Source organism: Mastigoproctus giganteus, chromosome 11, assembly GCF_048544385.1.
Source record: "Mastigoproctus giganteus isolate SK-2022 chromosome 11, ASM4854438v1, whole genome shotgun sequence".
NCBI classification, from domain to species: domain Eukaryota; kingdom Metazoa; phylum Arthropoda; class Arachnida; order Uropygi; family Thelyphonidae; genus Mastigoproctus; species Mastigoproctus giganteus.
In genome coordinates this window covers 4,552,944-4,575,015 of record NC_143585.1, presented here as the reverse complement: position 1 = coordinate 4,575,015, position 22,072 = coordinate 4,552,944, and the positions used below count along the sequence as shown (strand labels likewise).

The following is a 22,072-nucleotide window of genomic DNA, read 5'->3' as shown; positions in this document are numbered from 1 at the left end:
TCGCTGTATGATTCTTTCGCATCAAGAGGTGCAGTACTTGTGAATCATGACCTATACTGATATTCTGTCAGAGTACATGGTTGGCAATTTGGAAATGGACATTGTTGAGATTAGAATTTAGACCACGTATATTTGTGAAATGAATTAGGAAGTCCTTGGGAGGTTTAGATCTTTTCGCAGATAAGCTTGCTCTATTAGTTTGACAATTAGTAGTAGTAGTAGTAGTGACACATAATGCAAGAAAGCAAGTGTAGGAGCTTATGCAGCATCAGCCAAAAAAAAAAAAAAATCACACCATTCCCTCCAAATGCCTGACCAGTTCCTCCTTAAATTTATTTAACCGATCAACTTCCACAACGACAGATGGAAGTTTGTTCCAGCAATTAACCACCCGCTGGCTAAAGGCAAATTTCAGCACATCTATTCTACATCTGTCCTTTCTTAATTTGAACTTATGTCCCCGTAGGTTGGTAATCTGAACAAGTGGAAGGATCCCATCAGAATTCAGCATGCTCAACCCATTCAAGGCCTTATAGACCTCAATCAGATCACCGCGCAGGTGCCTAGTCTCCAGCCACTGCAATTTGCAGAACTTAAGCCTCTCTTTGTAAGAGAATCCCTTCATTCCCCTCACCAATCGTGTTGCTCTTCTCTGTACACGCTCAAGCAAATCTACATCCTTCCTAAAATGAGGCCTCCAGACCTGTACGCAGTACTCAAGGCGTGGCCTGACCATTGCCTTATACAGAGGGACAATCACCTCCTTTTCCCTGCTAGCAAAATTCCTATATATCATTGACAAAACCCCATGATCCGCCCTAGCAGCCTGTCTGCACTGCTCAGAAAACCTCATATCTGACTGCACAATTACTCCCAGGTCTTTTCATTTTCTACCACCTTAAGTGTAGTACCACACAGTTGGTACGTTTCTCTGGGGTTACTTCTACCCATATGCAGTACTTTGCATTTGTCAAGGTTGAACTTCAGTTGCCACTTCTTAGCCCATCTGCCCAAATTATCTAAATCCTGTTGCAGTAGCACACTGCCATTACTGTCATTAACAACCCTGCCAACCTTTGTGTCATCTGCAAACTTCGACATTAAGCCTGATATAACTTCATCAATATCATTGATAAATACACAAAACAACAGTGGACCTAACACCGAACCCTGTGGGACTCCACTAATAACATTAGTCCACGAAGAGCAGCACCCATTGATTACCACCCTCTGTCTTCTCCCACTTAACCATCCTTTTATCCATTGTAGCAACTTACCCTTAATACCATTCTGCTCCAATTTGTACAGTAGTCTTCCATGCGCAACAGTGTCAAAAGCTTTCCTGAAATCCAAGTATATGATATCAAAATTATTTTTTGCATCCAGTTCCTTTGTGACCACATCATAATAACCAATCAAATTTGTCAGACAAGACTTTCCCTTAACAAACCCATGCTGTGTTTGAATTATTGCTGCAGTCTTGTCTAGATGATCCTGCAATGCATCTTTAACCAGCGACTCCATTATTTTACCCGGAACAGAAGTTAAACTAACTGGTCTGTAATTACTCGTGTCACCCTTCGATCCACCTTTGTGAATTGGGGACACATTTGCACATCTCCAGTCCGTGGGAACCTCCCCTGAGTCCAAGGATGCTCTCATAATTATGGCTAAGGGTTTGCTTAGTTGCTTTGCCGCCTCCTTTAAAATAACTGGATAGATCCCATCCACCCCAGGTGCCTTTCTTGTGTTTAACTTCAACAATTTCTCCTCCACTTTGCTCTCAGTTATTACAAAATCATTAAGCACACTGCTACAATTTGATAACCTTCTTCCATTTTCAAATTGTAATAATTCCTCACGTGTGAATGTAGATGCAGAATACTCATTCAGTTTGTTTGCTATCTGAGCAGGATCATCAGCAGTCGAACCATTGATGTCAAGTGGACCAATCATATTCATCCCCTTCCTTTTAGAGTTTATATAAGTAAAGAAATCCTTGCTGTTTTTCTTAGTATCTTTTGCCAAGGATTTCTCGTAATCCGCCTTCGCCTGCCGAACCTCCTTTGTGACCTGATTACAGACTAGCTTATATCTGCCACAGGCTTCTGCGTCACCTGATAATTTATATGCATCCCATGCATTTTTCTTCTCTGTCACGAGTCTCATTAGTTCATTTGATAACCATTTAGGCCTAAACCTTGAACGATATTTCTTAATCGGTATATAAAGTCTAGTAGCTTCCACGATTAATTCCTTGAATGCTTCCCACTTAGAATTTACTGTTTGTAACATCGTCAGTTGATCCCACTGTACAGAATTTAAAAACTGTCTGAGATCACTGTACTCCCCTTTACGGAAGCAAAAACCCTTTCCTTTACCCCTGACGGTAGTTACCTCTTTGAGTAAATCCCACTTCAGCACACTGTGATCACTGCCACCTAGCGGTTCCTTTATCTGCAAATTCTTAATACACGAATGATCACTGCTGATAACCAGATCAAGAGTGTTACTTTCTCTGGTTGCCTCTCGAACATGCTGCTGCAGAAAACAATCATCCAATAAATCCACAAAATCTGACTAGTGTGTGAGTGACCAACCCACAAGTTCCAGTCAATATCTGGGAAGTTAAAATCCCCCATTATAAGACATTCTGATTTACTGGCCCACTCTATTTCTCTGTACAATTGTTCATTGTACTCATTCAAGTCATTAGGCCTATAACACACTCCTACTCTTATTTTTCCTTTCGCAGTGCTTATCTCACACCAAACTGACTCAACAGAGCACTGTTCATCTATATTAACTGGGTGCACTTCCTTTGATTTTATGTTTTTCTTAATTAACAGCATAACACCCCCTCCCTTTCTGTCCTGTCTATCCTTTCTGTACACATTGTACTCCCCAAATTCCAGTTCTACATTCCTTATATCTTTGTGACACCACGTCTCTGCTATCCCAACAATATCCGCCTTTGATGCCTTGACCAACACTTCAAATTCATCAAATTTATTTACTATACTTCTAGCATTGGTATACATGCAAGCATACATGCTCCTATGCCTATTCCTTGTTACCCTAACACATCCCATATACCCAACTATTCCATGATGACTGCCATCCGTCCCTGAAACCCCCAACACCCCTCGCTCCAGGTCGCTTCTTATTCTAATAGAAGTTGTGCAAGAATCACCTTGACCTCTGCCTGCGGTTACTGTTAAACTATTAGTCTTTGTATCCCCCCAAACTAGCAGTTTTCCGACCCACCTAACACTGCCTCGATAGCATCAGCAAATATTCTTCACCCTTTCTATTTAAGTGTATCCCATCCCTGTAGAAGCAATCTCTCCTGTTAACAAGTACAGTCCAGGCTGAAAAAAATTCTACACCTTGAGCCTTGCACAATCTTTCCAGGGCCGAATTGATCGACAAGGCTCTCATCATGTACTCCCTCCTATCGTGTCTGGGCAGAATTGCAGACACTTTCAAATTCAACCCTATTTCACGGCTTTTTTTCAACAGTGACCTGTACTTGTTGAGTAATTCTGCCGGTCTCCTACTCTTAATATCATTAGTGCCAACGTGTACAACTATATCACCTTTTGTGCCCTTGAAAGATGATATCCGCTCTACAACGTCATCAACCTTTGCCCCTGGCAGACATACCCTGGTCCTGTTCCACCTATCCTTTTTACAAAGGATGTTCCCCGTTTCCCTGACAATAGAAAGAAAGAAAAAGTAAGAAAAAGTGGGTGGGACATGCTGTATGAAGTAATGAAATTTTTGGATATGGTGTACACGTGGTAAGAATATACCCAGATCCTTGACATAATGTGGCCTCGACAATGCTCCCCACATACACACTACTCGGACTGCCTCCAGTCACTATCTGGCAGAGTAGAGGTAGCAAGATTATACATTAGCTGATCCGGAAGCCTCCTAGAGTGTTACCAATAGGTTCGGTCCGGTGTACTAACTAGCGGCCAGCCTGCGAACACCATTTTAGAGCTGTACCCTCGAAATGTAAGGAATATTGGATCTCGCCACGACGTTCATCATAACCTCAAAAGTAATCAATCATACTGCATGATGGAAGAGATAGGGAAGGGTTGACCGGAACATAGCTCTAGAGACTAAACATGGGTTTCACCGGTTGATGAGAATCATCTACCACCTAGATGATAACATAGAGTACTGCCTGGTAACATAGAGGGGCGGCGTTCCTCCATGTGGTGTGGGCAGCACACCCCGACCCCTGCTTACGTTGGTTCACACCTGGGTGGTCACCCACCATGTACTAGTGCATGGAGGTTATACCCAGGATTACTAACAGTCCCACCATCGTGAAGGTGCAAGCAGAGGATTTGGCTGTCACAGACTGTCTGGACTTGGCTGAAATTGGGTCCACGTGACTTGAGTGTCACCCGAATATCAGTTCCATCAGCGTTTTAGACTCCCAGGTAGCAAGTACAGCATGTCTGGCATATCTGAGAGAATGTCTGTGACAACCTCAAGGACTGTGTGGCGTAGACCATCACACTGCATTGGAGATCACGAAAGAAAACATTGACTACTGTCAGAGTAAATATATAATGTGTTATAGCAACCTCAAGCTTAGGAAGGCAGTAAGTTGGACGAGATTAAAATTTCTAGGTGTGATGGCAAGATCAGCATTAAACAAATGAAGTGGTATATCCCAGGATAGTGGAGAAAAAATAAACTCAAAGTAGCGTAATGTAGATGCTGAACTTTGTATAAATCGAAAAAAGCGAATTATAGCAGAAAAATAGCATCTTGATATTGTGTTTGTTTAACTAATGGCACACAAGAAATAAGATATTGGGTGCTAGGACAGTGGAAAGTAGTATGAGGAAGAGGGAATATAGGTGTCCTAGAAAGGCTTTTGATACTGTTTCACATGGAAGACTTCTACACAAATTGCAGCAGTGTGGCATTGAAGGCAAATTGCTGCTATTGATAAAGCGATGGTTGAGGGGGGAGAAGACAGAGAGTGGTAATCAATGAACACTGCTCATCGTGGACTAATGTTATTAGTGGAGTCCCTCAGGGTTCGATGTTGGGTTCATTGTTGTTTTCTGTATTTATAAATGATATTGATGGTATATCAAGCTTAATGTCCCAGTTTGCAGATGATACAAAGGTTGGCAGGGTTGTTAAGGACACTACTTACAGTATGCTGCAGCAGGATCTGGATAGATTGAGCAGATGGGCTGAGAGGTGGCAAATGAAGTTTAACATTGACAAATGTAAAGTACTACATATGGGAAACAGTAACCCCAGAGCAACGTATCACCTCTGTGGTACTACACTGACAATGGTAGAGAATGAAAAGGACCTGGGGATAATTGTGAAGGCAGATATGAAGTTTTCTGAGCAGTGCAGACGGGCTGCAAGAGTAGCTCATGGTGTCTTGTCAATGATACAGGAATTTTTCTAGCAGGAATAAGGTGATTATTCCCTTGTATAAGGCAATGGTCAGGCCACACCTTGAGTACTGCATAGAGGTCTGGAGGCCTCATTTCAAGAAGGATGTAGAGCTGCTGGAACGAGTACAGAGAAGGGCAACAAGATTAGTGAATGGAACAAAGGGTTGCTCTTACGAAGAAAGGCTTAAGTTTTGTGATCACTTCCAACATTTACCTTGTTCAGGGCGATAACATCATTAACAATATATCTTCTGTTAGTGAGGATGAAGTTCATTTCATTAGTTATTAATCTGTTTGGGCTCTTCCTTGTCCAATTTCTGTTCACCCTTTTCTTGCATCATATGCTGATGCTAATCTTGTCTGACCAGTTGATTCGATACTACAATGTGATCACAAAAGAACTGGATGAAAAAATAATGTAAATATATATTCGATTTCAGGAAGAAAGATTTTGATACTGTTGCATGTGGAAGTCTTCCACGTACAAATTGGAGCAGTATGGCATTAAGTACAAATTGCTACAATGGATTAGCATTAGCATTAGCATTAGTAGAGGCATATGATGCAAGAAAGCAAGCTTATTCAGCATCAGCCAAAAAAAAAAAAACCGTCCCATTTCACCCCTCTGTTCGTTCGAAATACCTGTCCAGTTGAGCTTTAAATTTGTTTAGGCTATCAACTTCAACAACAAGTGATGGAAGTCGGTTCCACCAACCAACCACCCGCTGGCCAAAGGCAAATTTCCGCACATCTATCCGACATCCGTCCTTCCTCAATTTGAATTTATGCCCTCTGAGGTGATTATTCTGAGAAAGATGAAGAATCCCATTGGCATTGAGCATGCTCAAACCATTCAAAGCCTTATACACCTCTATCAGATCACCACGCCGGTGCCTAGTCTCCAGGTGCCTACTCTGTAATTTGCAAAACTTAAGCCTTTCTTCGTAAGAGCAACCCTTTGTTCCATTTACTAATCTTGTTGCCCTTCTCTGTACCCGTTCCAGCAGCTCTACATCCTTCTTGAAATGAGGCCTCCAGACCTGTATACAGTACTCAAGATGTGGCCTAACCATTGCCTTATACAAGGGAATAATCACCTCCTTATCCCTGCTAGAAAAATTCCTGTATATCATTGACAAGACACCATGAGCTACTCTTGCAGCTCGTCTGCACTGCTCAGAGAACTTCATATCTGCCTGCACAATTACCCCCAGGTCCTTTTCATTCTCCACCACTGTCAGTGTAGTACTGCAGAGTTGATACATTGCTCTGGGGTTACTGTTACCCATATGTAGTACTTTACATTTGTCAATGTTAAACTTCATTTGCCACCTCTCAGCCCATCTGTTCAACCTTTCCAGATCCTGTTGCAGCAGCATAGTGTCAGTAGTGTCCTTAACGACCCTGCCAACCTTTGTATCATCTGCAAACTTGGACATTAAGCCCAATATCCCATCATCAATATCATTCATAAACACCGAAAACAACAATGGACCCAACACTGAACCTTGAGGAACTCCACTAATAACATTAGTCCACGTTGAGCAGTGTCCATTGATTACCACTCTCTGTCTTCTGCCACTCAACCATCCCCTTATCCATAGCAGCAATTTGCCTCCAATGCCACACTGCTCCAATTTGTGCAGCAGTCTTCCATGTGCAACAGTATCAAAAGCCTTTCTAAGATCCAAATATATAATATCAAAGTTATTCCCTGCATCCAGTTCTTTTGTGACTACATCATAGTATCCAATCAAATTGGTCAGGCAAGACCTGCCCTTAACAAAACCATGCTGCGTCTGAGCTATAACTGAATTCTTGTCTAGATGATCCTGCAGTGCTTCTTTAACCAGTGCCTCCATTAATTTACCTGGAACAGAAGTTAAACTAACAGGTCTATAATTACTTGTGTCAGCCTTTGATCCTCCTTTGTGAATTGGGGTTACATTTGCACATCTCCAGTCCATGGGTACCTCCCCTGAGTCCAAAGAAGCTCTCATAATTATGGCTAGGGGTTTGCATACTTCCTTTGCTGCCTCCTTTAATATAACTGGATAGATCCCATCCACCCCAGGTGCCTTTTTTATGTTTATCCTCAACAATCTCTCCTCCACTTTCCTCTCAGTTATTACAAAATCATCCAGCTCACTGCCAGTGTTTACTTTACCTACATCATTCTCCTTCCTGAATAACTCCTCATGCGTGAATGTAGATGCAAAATACTCGTTTAGATTGTTAGCCACCTGAGCAGGATCCTCAACTGTTGAACCATCAATATCCAGTGGACCAATCTGATTCATCCCTTTCCTTCTCGAGTTCAAGTATGTAAAGAACTCCTTTCTGTTTTTCTTTGCATCCTTTCCCAAGGATTTTTCGTAGTCTGCCTTTGCATGCCTAATCTCCTTTGTGACTTGGTTACGGACCAACTTATATCTATCATAGGCTTTCATGTCACCCATTAATTTGTATGTATCCCATGCATTTTTCTTCTCTGCCACATGTCTCATTAGTCCATCTGACAACCATTTAGGCCTAAACCTTGAACAATATTTCTTAGTTGGTATGTAAAGCCTGGTAGCCACCAAGATTAGTTCCTTGAATGCTTCCCATTTTGAGTTTGCTGTTGGTAACATCATCAGTTGGTCCCACTGGATATCATCGGATATCATCTTTTAAGGGCACAAAAGGTGATATAGTTGTACACGTTGGCACTAATGACATTAAGAGTAGGAGACCGGCGGAATTACTTGACAAGTACAGGTCACTGATGAAAAAAAGCCGTGAATTAGGGTTGAAATTGCAAGTGTCTGCAATTCTGCCCAGACACGATAGGAGGGAGTATATGATGAGAGCCCTGTCAATCAATTCGGCCCTGGAAAGATTGTGCAGGGCTCAAGGGGTAGAATTTTTTTCAGCCTGGTCTGTACTTGTTAACAGGAGAGACTGCTTCTACAGGGATGGGATACACTTAAATAGAAAGGTTGCAAGAATGTTTGCTGATGCTATCGAGGCAATGTTAGGTGGGTCGGAAAACTGCTAGATTGGGGGGATACAAGGACTAATAGATTAACAGTAGCCACTGGCAGAGGTGAAAGTGATTCTTGCACTGCTTCTATTGGAATGAGCCGCAGCCTGGAAAATAAGATGCAGGATATTTCAGAGACTGCTGGGAATCATTGGGGTACAAGTAAACACATGGGTTGTGTTAGGGTAGCTAAGAAAAAGAACAGGTGCATGTATACTTGTGTGTACACCAATGCTAGGAGTTTAGTAAATAAATTTGATGAATTTGAGGTATTGCTCAAAACATCAAAGGCAGATATTGTGGGGATTTCAGAGACGTGGTGTCACACAGATATAAGAAATGCAGAACTGGAATTTGGGAGTACAATGTCTACAGAAAGGATAGACAGGATAGGAGAGGGAGGAGGGGTTATGCTATTAGTTAAAAAACACATAAAATCCAAGGAAGTGAAGCCAGTCGACATCGCTGGACAGTGCAGTGTCGAGTCAGTTGGTGTGACATAAGCATTGGGAGATCAAAATTGAGAGTAGGAGTGTGCTATAGGCCTAATGACTCTGATGAGTATAATAAGAAACTGTTCGGAGAAATAGAGTGGGCCAGTAAATCAGAGAGTCTTATAATGGGGGGATTTTAATTTCCCAGATATTGACTGGAATTTGGGGGCTGGTCACTCACACAGTAGCAAGGCTTTTGTGGATTTATTGGATGATTGTTTTTCTACATCAGCATGTTCGGGAGGCAACTAGAGGGAGTAATACTCTTGATTTGATTATCAGTAGTGATTCTTCATGCATTAAGAATCTGCAGATAAATGAACCACTTGGTGGCAGTGATCACAGTGTGCTGAAGTGGGAGTTACTCAAAGAGTAACGGTAATACCATTAGGGGTAAAGGGAAGGGGTAATTGCTTTCGTAAGGCGACTACAATGGACTGAGACAGTATTTAAATTCTATACAGTGGGATCAACTGATGATATTGCCAACAGCAAATTCAAAATGGGAAGCATTCAAAGAACTTATCGTGGACTAGGCTTTACATACCAACTAAGAAATATTGTTCAAGGTTTAGGCCTAAATGGTTGTCAGATGGACTAATGAGACATGTGGCAGAGAAGAAAAATGCATGGGATACATACAAATTAATGGGTGACATGAAAGCCTATGGATATAAGTTGGTCCGTAACCAAGTCACAAAGGAGATTAGGCATGCAAAGGCAGACTACGAAAAATCCTTGGGAAAGGATGCAAAGAAAAACAGAAAGGAGTTTTTTACATACTTGAACTCGAGAAGGAAAGGGATGAATCAGATTGGTCCACTGGATATTGATGGTTCAACAGTTGAGGATCCTGCTCGGGTAGCTAACAAACTAAATGAATATTTTGCATCGACATTCACACATGAGGAGTTATTCAGCGAGGGGAATGCCAGAGGTGTATTCAACTAGCAGTAAGCTAGAGAATCTTGTAATAACTGAGAGCAAAGTGGAGGAGAAATTGTTGAAGATAAACACAAGAAAGGCACCCGGGGTGGATGGGATCTATCCAGTTATATTAAAGGAGGCAGCAAAGGAGGTAAGCAAACCCTTAGCCATAATTATGAGAGCTTCCTTGGACTCAGGGGAGGTACCCATTGACTGGAGATGTGCAAATGTGACCCCAATTCACAAAGGGGGATCAAAGGCTGACACAAGTAATTATAGACCTGTGAGTTTAACTTCTGTTCCCGGAAAATTAATGGAGGCACTGGTGAAAGAAGCACTGCAGGATCATCTAGACAAGACTTCAGTTATAGCTAGGACACAGCATGGTTTTGTTAAGGGGAAGTCTTGCCTGACCAATTTGATTGGATACTATGATGCAGTCACAAAAGAACTGGATGCAGGGAATAACTTTGATATTATATACTTGGATCTTAGAAAGGCTTTTGATACTGTTGCACATGGAAGACTGCTGCACAAATTGGAGCAGTGTGGCATTGGAGGCAAGTTGCTGCTATGGGTAAAGGGGTGGTTGAGGGGGAGAAGACAGAGAGTGGTAATCAATGGACACTGCTCATCGTGGACTAATATTATTAGTGGAGTCCCTCAGGGATCAGTATTGGGGCCTTTATTGTTTTCTGTATTTATAAATGTTATTGATGATGGTATATCAGGCTTAATGTCCAAGTTTGCAGACGATACGAAGGTTGGCAGGGTTGTCAAGGACACTACTGACACTATGCTGCTGCAACAGGATTTGGAAAGGTTGAGCAGATGGGCTTCGAGGTGGCAAATGAAGTTTAACATTGACAAATGTAAAGTACTACATATGGGAAACAGCAACCCCAGAGCAACGTATCAACTCTGTGGTACTACACTGACAGTGGTAGAGAATGAAAGGGACCTTGGGGTGGTGGTGCAGGCAGATATGAAGTTCTCTGAGCAGTGCAGACGAGCTGCAAGAGTAGCTCATGGTGTATTGTCAATGATATATAGGAATTTTTCTAGCAGGGATAAGGAGGTGATTATTCCCTTGTATAAGGCAATGGTCAGGCCACACCTAGAGTACTGTATACAGGCCTGGAGGCCTCATTTCAGGAAGGATGTAGAGCTGCTGGAACGAGTACAGAGAAGGGCAACTAGATTGGTGAATGGGACAAAGGGGTTCTCTTACGAAGAAAGGCTTAAGTTTTGCAAATTACAGTGTCTGGAAACTAGGCACCAGCGGGGTGATCTGATAGAGGTGTACAAAGCCTTGAATGGTTTGAGCATGCTCAATGCTGATGGGATTCTTCCTCTAGCTCAGAAAAATCACCTGAGAGGGCATAAATTCAAATTGAGGAAAGACAGATGTAGGATAGATGTGCGGAAATTTGCCTTTAGCCAGCAGGTGGTTGGTGGGTGGAACAGACTTCCATCCCTTGTCGTGTAAGTTGATAGCCTAAATAAGTTTAAGGCTCAGCTGGACAGGTATTTCGAACGAACAGAGGGGTGAAGTGGAAGTGGTTATTTTTATTTATTTATGTTACTTTTTTTTTTTTTTTTTTTGGCTGATGCTGCATAAGCTTGCTTTCTTGCATCAAATGCCTCTACTAATGCTAATGCTAATGCTAACTCCGAGAGACCACTGTATAGAATTTAAATACTGTCTCAGACCATCATAGTCGCCTTTACAAAAACAAAAACCCTTCCCTTTACCTCTGATGGTAGTTACCTCCTTGAGTAAATCCCACTTCAACACACTGTGATCACTGCCACCTAGTGGTTCATTTATCTGCAGGTTCTTAATGCATGAAGAATCACTACTGATAATCAGATCAAGAGTATTGCTCCCTCTTGTTGCCTCACGAACATGCTGATGTAGAAAACAATCATGCAATAAATCCACAAAAGCCTTGCTAGTGTGCGAGTGACCAACCCACAAATTCCAGTCAATATCTGGGAAATTAAAATCCCCCATTATAAGACTCTCTGATTTACTGGCCCACTCTATTTCCCTGTACAATATATTATTATACTCATCAGAGTCATTAGGCCTATAGCACACTCCTACTCTCAATTTTGATTTCCCTATGCTTATGTCACACCAAACTGACTCGACACTGCCCTGTCCATCGATGTCAACTGGCTTCACTTCCTTTGACTTTATGTGTTTCTTAATTAATAGCATAACCCCTCCTCCCCTCCTGTCCTGTCTATCCTTTCTATATACATTGTATTCCCCAAATTCCAGTTCCGCATTACTTATATCTGTGTGACACCACGTCTCTGATATCCCAACAATATCTGCCTTTGATGTTTTGAGCAATACCTCAAATTCATCAAATTTATTTACCAAACTCCTAGCATTGGTGTACACGCAGGTATACATGCACCTGTTTCTATTCTTAGCTACCCTAACACAACCCATGTGTTTACTTGTAACGCAATGACTACCAGCAGTCTCTGAAATATCCTGCATCTTGTTTTTCAGACTTCTGCTCATTTGAATAGAAGCAGTGCAAGAATCACTTCCACCTCTGCCAGTGGCTACTGTTAATCTATTAGTCCTTGTATCCCCCCCCAACTAGCAGTTTTCCGACCCACCTAACACTGCCTCGACAGCATCAGCAAAAATTCTTGCACCCTTTCTATTTAAGTGTATCCCATCCCTGTAGAAGCAATCTCTCCTGTTAACAAGTACAGTCCAGGCTGAAAAAAATTCTACCCCTTGAGCCTTGCACAATCCCTCCAGGGCCGAATTGATCGACAAGGCTCTCATCATATACTCCCTCCTATCGTGTCTGGGCAGAATTGCAGACACTTTCAAGTTCAACCCTAATTCACGGCTTTTTTTCAACAGTGACCTGTACTTGCTAAGTAATTCCGCCGGTCTCCTACTCTTGATATCACTAGTGCCAACGTGTACAACTATATCACCTTTTGTGCCCTTAAAAGATGATATCTGCTCTAAAACGTCATCAACCTTTGCCCCTGGCAAGCATACCCTGGTCCTATTCCACCTATCCTTTTTACAAAGCATGTTCCCCGTTTCCCTGACAATAGAGTCGTCACCAACAACTACTAGTTCCTGTGGGACCAGCGCATTCTGCCTAGGGGGCTGCCCCTGTGTTGCCTGATGACCAAGTGCAAGCTCTGGCGTTGATGTGGGCAGCTGAGAGCTTGATGGGCCCCTCAATTTATTTCCTTCGAGGGCATCCACCCTGTCCTTCAAGGTCTCATAAAGGCCCATAACAACGCTGAGTTGTCGCCTGATTTCCTTGCACTCCTTACATCGTGCACACACAAAGACATCCCCCTTGGCAGTATCATGTCCCGTACCCGACTGCTCCGCAAACATCAAGCAAACAGTGCATTTTAATAGACTGTGATTCAGAGGGCAACTGCCCCCCTCAGTTCTCCCCTGAACCACAGCACTCCCATTAGCTTGAGCCTTTTGCTTTGCTGCTCTGGTCAGAGTCATGATTCCAATTTAATTCAATAAAATTTAAAACAAAAATTAAATCCTTAAGTTATATCCCAAAACAGTTATGTTATATATATATATATATTTTTTTTTTTTTTTTTTTTTTTTTTCGGTATCTAGTGTTCCCTTTATACAACTTCCGTATCACGTGTACCACTATAGTTATGTATTAATTATTTGTTAGGATTAAGTCGTTATATATATTTATAGAGTTAAAAATACAATTTAATTGACAATAAAGTTTATCAAGATTAATAGATTTACTGATTAATTGACAATATTATATTATGCAGTATACTACACTAAGCTTATGCTATCGTGTAAAAATGGCGGGAATTCACGAACGGTATTTCTACGGACTCGTAAGTATTGATTAGCTTCGAAATCTCGCTATCTCATTTTAGAATAAACTAAGGATCCTGACTAGGTCTATAATCTACTTATAGAAGATAATTTGATATAACAATTGGTTAATAAATCGACTAAATTTGGTTAAAAGACCTCTCGTTCAATTTGTGACACGTGGATTTGATACCGTTACCGATACTAAGTAATATCTACGAAATCTCTGTCTAAGTTAAACTTTAAACTAAGTATCGTAACTAGGAATATAAAGCTACTCTAGAAAATAAGTTAATATGACAATTTAAACTAATAAAGCAGAAAATAAATCAGGAAAAACTTCTCTGTTTGAAGAGCTTTAAGGAGCAATGTCTGCACAGGCTAACCTCGCACCCAGACTCTCATTAGAGGATGGTTGAGCCCATCTGCCTAATGGACTAATGAACTCTTCTTGGACTAATGTTATTAGTGAAGTCCCTCAGGGTGTGGTGTTCGGCCCATTGTTGTTTTGTATATTTATCACTGATATTGATGAAAGTATATCAGACATGATGTCGAAATTTGCTGATGATACAAAGGTTAACAGGTTTGTTAATGACAGTATGCTACTACAACAGGATCTAGAAAAGTTTGGCAGATATGCTGAGAAGTGGCAACTAAAGGTTAAAATTGTCAAATGCCAAGTACTGCACATGGGTAGCACTAACCATAAAGAAATGTTTCAACTGTGTGGTACTCGGGGTAGTGGAGAATGAAAAAGAACTTGGGGAGGGGGAATAATTGTGCATTCAGGTATAAAGTTTTCTGAGCAATGCAGATGGGCTGTCAGAGCAAATCATGGTGTCCATGTCTGTGATTTTTAAGAATTTTTCTGTAGGGATAAGGAGGTGATTATCCCTTTGTATAAGGCAATGGTCAGGCCACACCTTGAGCACTGCATACAGGTGTGGAGGCGTCATTTTAAGAAGAATGTAGATTTGCTAGAACAAGTAGAAAGAAGGGTAAAACAGAGAAGGGTAACAAGACTGGTTAAGGGAACAAAGTGGGGTGCTCTTACCAAGAAAGGCTTAAGTTCTGAAAATTGCAGCATCTGAAGACTAGGCACCTGCAAGGTGATCTGATTGAGGTGTATAAGGCCTTGAATGGTTTGAGCAGGCCAGTGCTGCTGGGATACTTCCTCTTTCTCAGATTACAAACTTGAGGGGGAATAAACTCAAATTGAGGAAGAACAGTTGTACAATAAATGTGCAGAAATATGCCTTTAGCCAGCAGGTTGTTTATTACTGTAACAAACCTCCATCATTGTGGAAGTTGATAGCTTAAATAAATGCAAGGAAGAACTGGACAGACTTCTGAAACAAATGGATGGGTGAAATGGGAAGTTTCGTTTTTTTTTTTTTTTTGCTGAAGCTATGTAAGCTATGTAAGCTTGCTAACTGCCCGGCTTCAAGTTATCCAACGACTTGCCATCTCATAGAATCGTCTAAATGATGATGATTTGCCTTCCTGAGTACTGGAGATGTGGTTGCAACCCATGTTTTTATAGGCATGAATAATTTTCTTAATGTGCAGCTCTATAAGGTGGTAAATCAATTTCTATTGGGTACTCGTAATTTGCATGGCAGGATGCCTATTATATGAAATATTCACCTTTGGAAACACTGTTCACGATAAAATATTCTTGAAAAACATTTTGTTGTGTTAATTTTGTTGAGCGGCATAATTACACGCACACTCACACACACACATACTCTGGAAAGGGTATTGAAAATTAGAAACACAACAAGTGTCCTTGCACAGCACAGAACCCTGAGGGAATCCATTCATAATGTTGGTTCATTTGAAGCATTGTTCATATATAATCAGTCTTTCATCTGCTGGTGAAATATCCCTTTGTCTTACCCTATCGTACTAATATATAGCGATGTCATATAAAAGGTCATATATACATATATATATCAGTGTCATATATATCATTGTTCTAAAATTGCATTTTGCATGAAAGGTAATTTTTAAAATTTTTTTTTAACTTTAATTAAGGATAATGTAATTTTGCATTAATAACTTTTCTTTTAACTCTAGAATTGGGCTGGTCCCAACCCTGTGATGTTTGGAGCATTGGTTGTATCCTTTTTGAACTCTATCTGGGTATCACACTCTTTCAGGTTTGTGCTATAAGAAATAATTATGCTACTATATTTAAAGATATCTTTCACCTTCACTTTCATTCAGCACTAAATTTAATGACGAGAAAATGTGTTTCCTGTGTTTTGAATCATATGCATTTCTGTTTAATACCATATGCTGATATCAGTATTCTGTAATTTTTGATTAAGCAGTAGTTTAATAAATATTTTTATAGAATAATGAAAAATTAGTAATTAAACCTTGAAGCTGGACATTTAATAAGTAATAAATTACCATAATACTTGGTGTGACTATCATGGCCTGGCTGTTTGAATATATCATAGGCTTCTGTATCACCTGATTTAATCAGATACAACTAATATCAAGGGTAAATGGAAAAGTATTTGCTTTCATAAGGGTGATTACAGTGGTCGTAGGCAGTTTTTAAATTCTATGCAGTGGGACCAACTGATGTTACCAACAGCAAGTTCTAAATGGGAAGCATTGAGGGAAGTAAACATAGAAGTTACTATGCTTTTCCTCTCTGTAAGGTGTCTGATATCCATTTAGGTCCTAGTCTTGACTAGTATTTATTCTTTGGTATGAAAAGCATAGTAACTTCTATGTTTACTTCCCTCAATGCTTCCCGTTTAGAACTTGCTGTTGGTAACATCAGTTGGTCCCACTGCATGGAATTTAAAAACTGTCTGCGACCACTGTAATCGCCCTTATGAAAGAATGCTTTTCCATTTACCTTTGAAATTAGTTGTATCTAATTAAATTGCATATTAGTATACTGCAATCGCTGCCATCCAGTGGGTGTTTTATCTGTAGCTTCTTAATGCATGAAGAATCACTGCTGATAACCCAGATCAAGGGTACTGCTTCCTCTTGTTGCTTCTTATAGCATCTTGCTATTGTGTGAGTGACTAACCTACAAATTCCAGTCAACATCTGGAATTTTGAAATCCCCCATACTGATTTTCTGGCCCACTCTATTTCTCTGTATAACTGTTTGGTATACTCATCACAGTCATTCGGCCTATAATATACTCCTACTCTCAATTTTGTTTTCCCAGTGCTTGTATCACACCAGACTGACTCAGCATTGCAGTAGTCACTCATGTCAACTGGATGCACTTTATAATATGATTTAATATGCTTCTTAACTAAGAGCATAACCCCTCCATCCCTCGTGTCCTGTCTGTCCTTCTTGTACAGGAGCCTTACTGGTCTGTAGGCTCGAAAGTTTTTTCATTAAATAATCTTGCGAAATTTCAATATCATTAATTACATATTTTTTAACTTCGCTCCCACAATTTCCCTTTGCCACAAAAGGCTTTTCATTTGTAAATATCGATGCAAAATAACTGTTGAGTTCATCTGCAACGGCAGCTGGTGTATTTATTACTATCCCCTTTCCCTTACATAAAGGTCCGATCTGGTTTGTCCTGCTCTTCTTGGCATTTATATATGTGAAGAATTCTTTATCCCCCCTCTTTGCTCTGTTTGCTAGTGATTTCTCATAAACTGCCTTTGCCTGTCGAACCTTTTCTGTGGCTCTATTACACATCACCTTGTAGCTGTTATAGGCTTCAGTACTTTTTATTGTTCTGTAACCTTTCCATGCCACCTTTTTCTGCTCAAGTAATGCGGAAACTTCACTAGTCATCCAACTTGGAACCCTCCTCGTGGAGTATTTTTTTAATGGTATATACGCATTCAAGGCATCTGTGATTAATGTTTTAAAAGCGTACCACAGTTCAATTGTATTCATTCTCTGCGCGATATCTACCCAGTTAATAGAGGCCATGTAGTACCTTAAGGCATCGTAATTTCCTTTTCTGAAATTAAAACCCATTCCTTTGCCTTTTACTTCTGCTACCTCTCTCGTCATCATCCACCGTAGAACTCCGTGATCACTTCCTGCTACTGGTTCCTCTACTATCAGCCCTGTTATGTCATCTGATTCATGTGTGATGATGAGGTCTAGGATATTCTTTTCTCTAGTATTTTCCCTGACATGTTGATACAAATAACAGTCATCTAGTTGATTTAAAAATTTTGTTCCCCATGTCGAGTTTCCTTCCCATTTACTCCAATCAATTAGAGGCAGATTGAAATCACCCATAATAAGGCATTGACGCTTACTTGCCCATTCCATTTGCATGTAGAGGCTTTTGTCATAATCTTCACAATCACCTGGTCTGTAGATTACTCCTACTCGCATTATACCTTTGTTTCCAACTATCTCACACCATACAGACTCTATACTAGCATGTGAGACGTCTGAATCCGGGAAAGCTATCGTCGCACTCAGGCTGCTTCTGATAAGAAGCATTACCCCACCACCCCTTCTATCTAACCTATCCTTCCTAAATACATTATACAAGCCGTACTGAAACTCATCATCCCCAATTTCCGGGTGGCACCACGTCTCTGTAAGCCCTATTATGTCCGCGTTACTTGTTTTAACCAGCAGTTCGAATTCGCTCATTTTATTGACGACACTTCTAACGTTACTGTATAAACAATTAAGATTTACTGTTCTTGTATATTTAACAACCCTAACACAACCCTTGAAGTTTTTTAGGCTCTCTTCCCTGGCATTAGCTACCCGCCCACGTGAAACGTTTGAGCCCCCAGAACATCTAGATAATACGTCCAGTTGGGGTAACAGATAAGAACTCTTGAGGTATGTGCAAGAGTTACTTTGACCAATATTATCAGATAAACGCGTGTCAGTATTACCCACATCCCCCCTAACTAGCAGTTTCCCTGAACCTTTAAGGTATCCTCAATAATACTGGCAAACACTTTTGCACCACCTTTGTTTAAGTGTATCCCGTCTCTACAAAACAAATTCCTTCTACCTACAAGTGTGGGCCATGCTGATAGAAATTTACCCCCTAAAGCCTTGCAGATTCCTTCAAGTCTTGAGTTAATCCACAAGGCTCTTAACATATAATCCCTCCTGTCGTGTCTGGGCAGAATTGCAGACACATAGACATTATGGCCTAGCTCGCGACATTTCCTCAGCATGGTTCTGTATTTTTCCAACAAATCGTCAGATCGTGTACGTTTAATATCGTTTGTCCCCACATGAATAATAATATTTTCTTTACCCCCTTTAAAATCTGACAGTCTGTTGGTGACATCATCAATAGTTGCCCCGGCAGACATACCCTGGTTCTCCTCCACCTATCTTTATTACAAAAAATATTCCCCGTTTCCCTGACAATGGAGTCTCCTAATAATACAATGTCCTTTTTAACCAGAGTAGTTTGCACTTGGTTTTTCTGTTTTGAGGCTCGAATCGGGTGTGCATCACTTGGTAGATTGCTGGAGTTTTGAGTCCCTGGAGTTGATGGAATATACCCTATAATCTTAAGAGAGGCAGCAAGCGAGTGCATTGAACCATTGAGGCTAATTATGCGAGCATCATTAGACTCTGGGGAGATTCCCTTGGATTGGAAAAGTGCAAATGTATCTCCCATACATAAGGGTGGCTCTAAAAGTGAAGTTGGAAATTATCGACCTGTCAGTCTGACTTCAGCAGTAGGGAAAATCATGGAGGCAATGATCAAGGGTGGAATTCAGGATCATTTGGATCGAATTGAAATTCTCAAGGATACTCAGCATGGTTTCGTAAAGGGAAAATCATGTTTAACAAATCTGGTTCGCTATTTCGAAAGGGTCACTCACGAGCTGGATTTAGGGAATAATTTCGACATTGTTTATTTAGATTTCAGCAAAGCTTTTGACTCAGTCCCACATGAGCGGTTGCTTTATAAGCTGGAACAGGTTGGAATCACTGGGAAAATCCTTAGATGGATAGAAGGATGGCTTCAGGGCAGGAGGCAGAGGGTTGTGATAAATGGCTATTCCTCAGATTGGGTTGATGTAAGAAGTGGGGTTCCCCAAGGATCAGTATTAGGACCACTGTTGTTTTTAATTTTCATAAACGACATTGATGAAGGGATAGAGGGCGTGATGTCTAAATTTGCAGATGATGTTAAAATTGGGAGAGTAGTTAATGATCACTGTCAAGCTGAGCTTCTTCAGAGAGACCTAGATAGACTTCAGGAATGGTCAGAAAAATGGCAGCTGTGCTTTAATCCAACAAAGTGTAAGGTATTACACCTGGGAAACAGTAATCCCAAAAAAACTTATTCACTTGGTGGAGTTCAACTAAAGCCAGTACTGGAGGAAAGGGACTTGGGTGTTACGATACGGTCAGACATGAAATTCTCTGAGCATTGTAAACAGGTTGCAAGGAAGGCCCATGGTGTCCTATCGATGATCTATCGAACTTTTGCAAGTAGAGATAGGGACGTGATAATCCCATTATATAAGGCTTATGTTAGACCACACTTGGAATACTGTGTTCAAGTATGGAGACCGCACCTGAAGAAAGACATCGAGCTTCTTGAAAGGGTGCAAAGAAGGGTAACTCGCCTGGTGAGATCGGCAAAAGGGCGTCCTTATGAAGAAAGACTTCAAATATGTGGGTTGCAGAGTTTGGAAACTAGACACCTTAGAGGAGATTTGATTGAGGTGTTTAAGGCTCTGAGAGGCATCAGTAAAATGAATGAGGACAAAATTTTCAAGATTATAAATGATGCTAGAACTAGGGGACATAAATTCAAGTTACGGGGGGAAATGTTTAGATTGGATTGCAGGAAGTTCTATTTTAGCCAGCGAGTTATAAATTACTGGAATAAGTTGCCTTCATGGGTGGTAGAGGCCGACAGTTTGGGGAAATTCAAAGGTCATCTGGATAGTACTTTCGGGTAAGGGAAGCACATAGGATGATAGGTTTAATTTCCTTTTTATTTTATTTTTTTTTATTTATTAATTATTATTATTTAGTTATTTATTTATTATTATTTTTTTTTTTTTTTTTGTTTTTATCATTGTTTTGTTCGGATTTTTTTTTTTTTTTTTTTTTTGGCTGGTGCAGCATAAGCCATAGGCTTTCTTGCACCATGCGGCCGTTACTAATACTAATACTAATATATTGTACTCCCTATATTCAAAATATTCAAATTCATCATCACGTATGCCTTAGTGACACCATGTCTCCACTATCCGTATAATGTCTGCATTTGATGACTTAATCACTACTTCAAATTCATCAAATTTATTTGCAGTGATTCGCATTAGTGTTCATGCAAGTATACATGTACAGTTCTTACTCTTAGTTACCCCAACACATCATCATCAGCCATTTTCAATCCACTGCAAGATGAAAGCCTCTCCAGCAACTTTCCAGTTCCTTCTGTTTTGTGTAATGGCCATCCATTTACTACTCACAAACTCATGAATTTCATCTGTCTCCGTTGTTGTCTTCTAGGTTTTCTCTTAGCTCCTCTTGGGTACCATTCTGTTATTTTCTTAGTCCATCTGTCATCATGTCTTCGAGCTATGTGTCCTGCCCAAGACCATTTTAGTTCTTTAGTTTGATAAGATTTTTGATAAGAATGTCCTTTACTTGAGTTTGCTGCCTAATCCATGTGTTTCTCTTCTTATCTGACAGTCTGATTCCCAACACAGCCCATGTATATACTTGTTCCAGTAGAAGCAGTGCAAGGATCACTTTCACCTCTGCCTGTGGCTCTAGCTAATCTATTAGTCTGTGTGGCCAAGTTTGCAGCTTTCTTATCCACCTATCACTGCCTTAGTAGCATCAGCAAATATTTTTGCACCTCTCCTATTTAAGTGTGTCCCATCACTGTGAAAACAATCTTTCCTATTATCAAGCCCAGACCACGCTGAAAAAATCAACCCTGTGACCTTGCACATCCTCTTCAGGGCAGAATTGATTGACAAGGCTCTCAACATGTTGTCCCTCCTGTCGTGTGTAGGCAGAATTGCAGACACTTTCAGATTCAATCTTCACTCAGGAGTTTTCCAACATTGCCCTGTACTTGTTAAGTAAGCCCTCAGATCTCTTAATATCATTAGTTCCAACCTGTAGAACAGTATCACTTTTTATGCTCTTAAAAGATATCTGTTCTACAACATCATCTACTTTTGCCCCCCCAGAAAACACATACCCTTATCCTATTCCCGTGTCTGTCTTGCACAACATATTACCATTTCCCTGATAATAGTGTCGCCCGCAATAACTACCTCTTGTGGAATGAGTGCATTCTGCTTTGCAAATTGACACTCTGTGGCATGA

At 40.6% G+C, this 22,072-nt stretch overlaps 1 protein-coding gene across 1 annotated transcript in view; it reads left to right on the top strand.

Moving 5' to 3' along the window:
• LOC150077659 (dual specificity protein kinase CLK2-like) overlaps positions 1-22,072 on the top strand; it is a 377,713-nt gene that overhangs the window by 323,846 nt on the left and 31,795 nt on the right. The window contains exon 11 of the mRNA XM_090384751.1: positions 15,841-15,923. Within this exon, the coding sequence (XP_090240877.1) occupies positions 15,841-15,923 (83 nt within the window). The remainder of the gene's footprint in view (positions 1-15,840; positions 15,924-22,072) is intronic.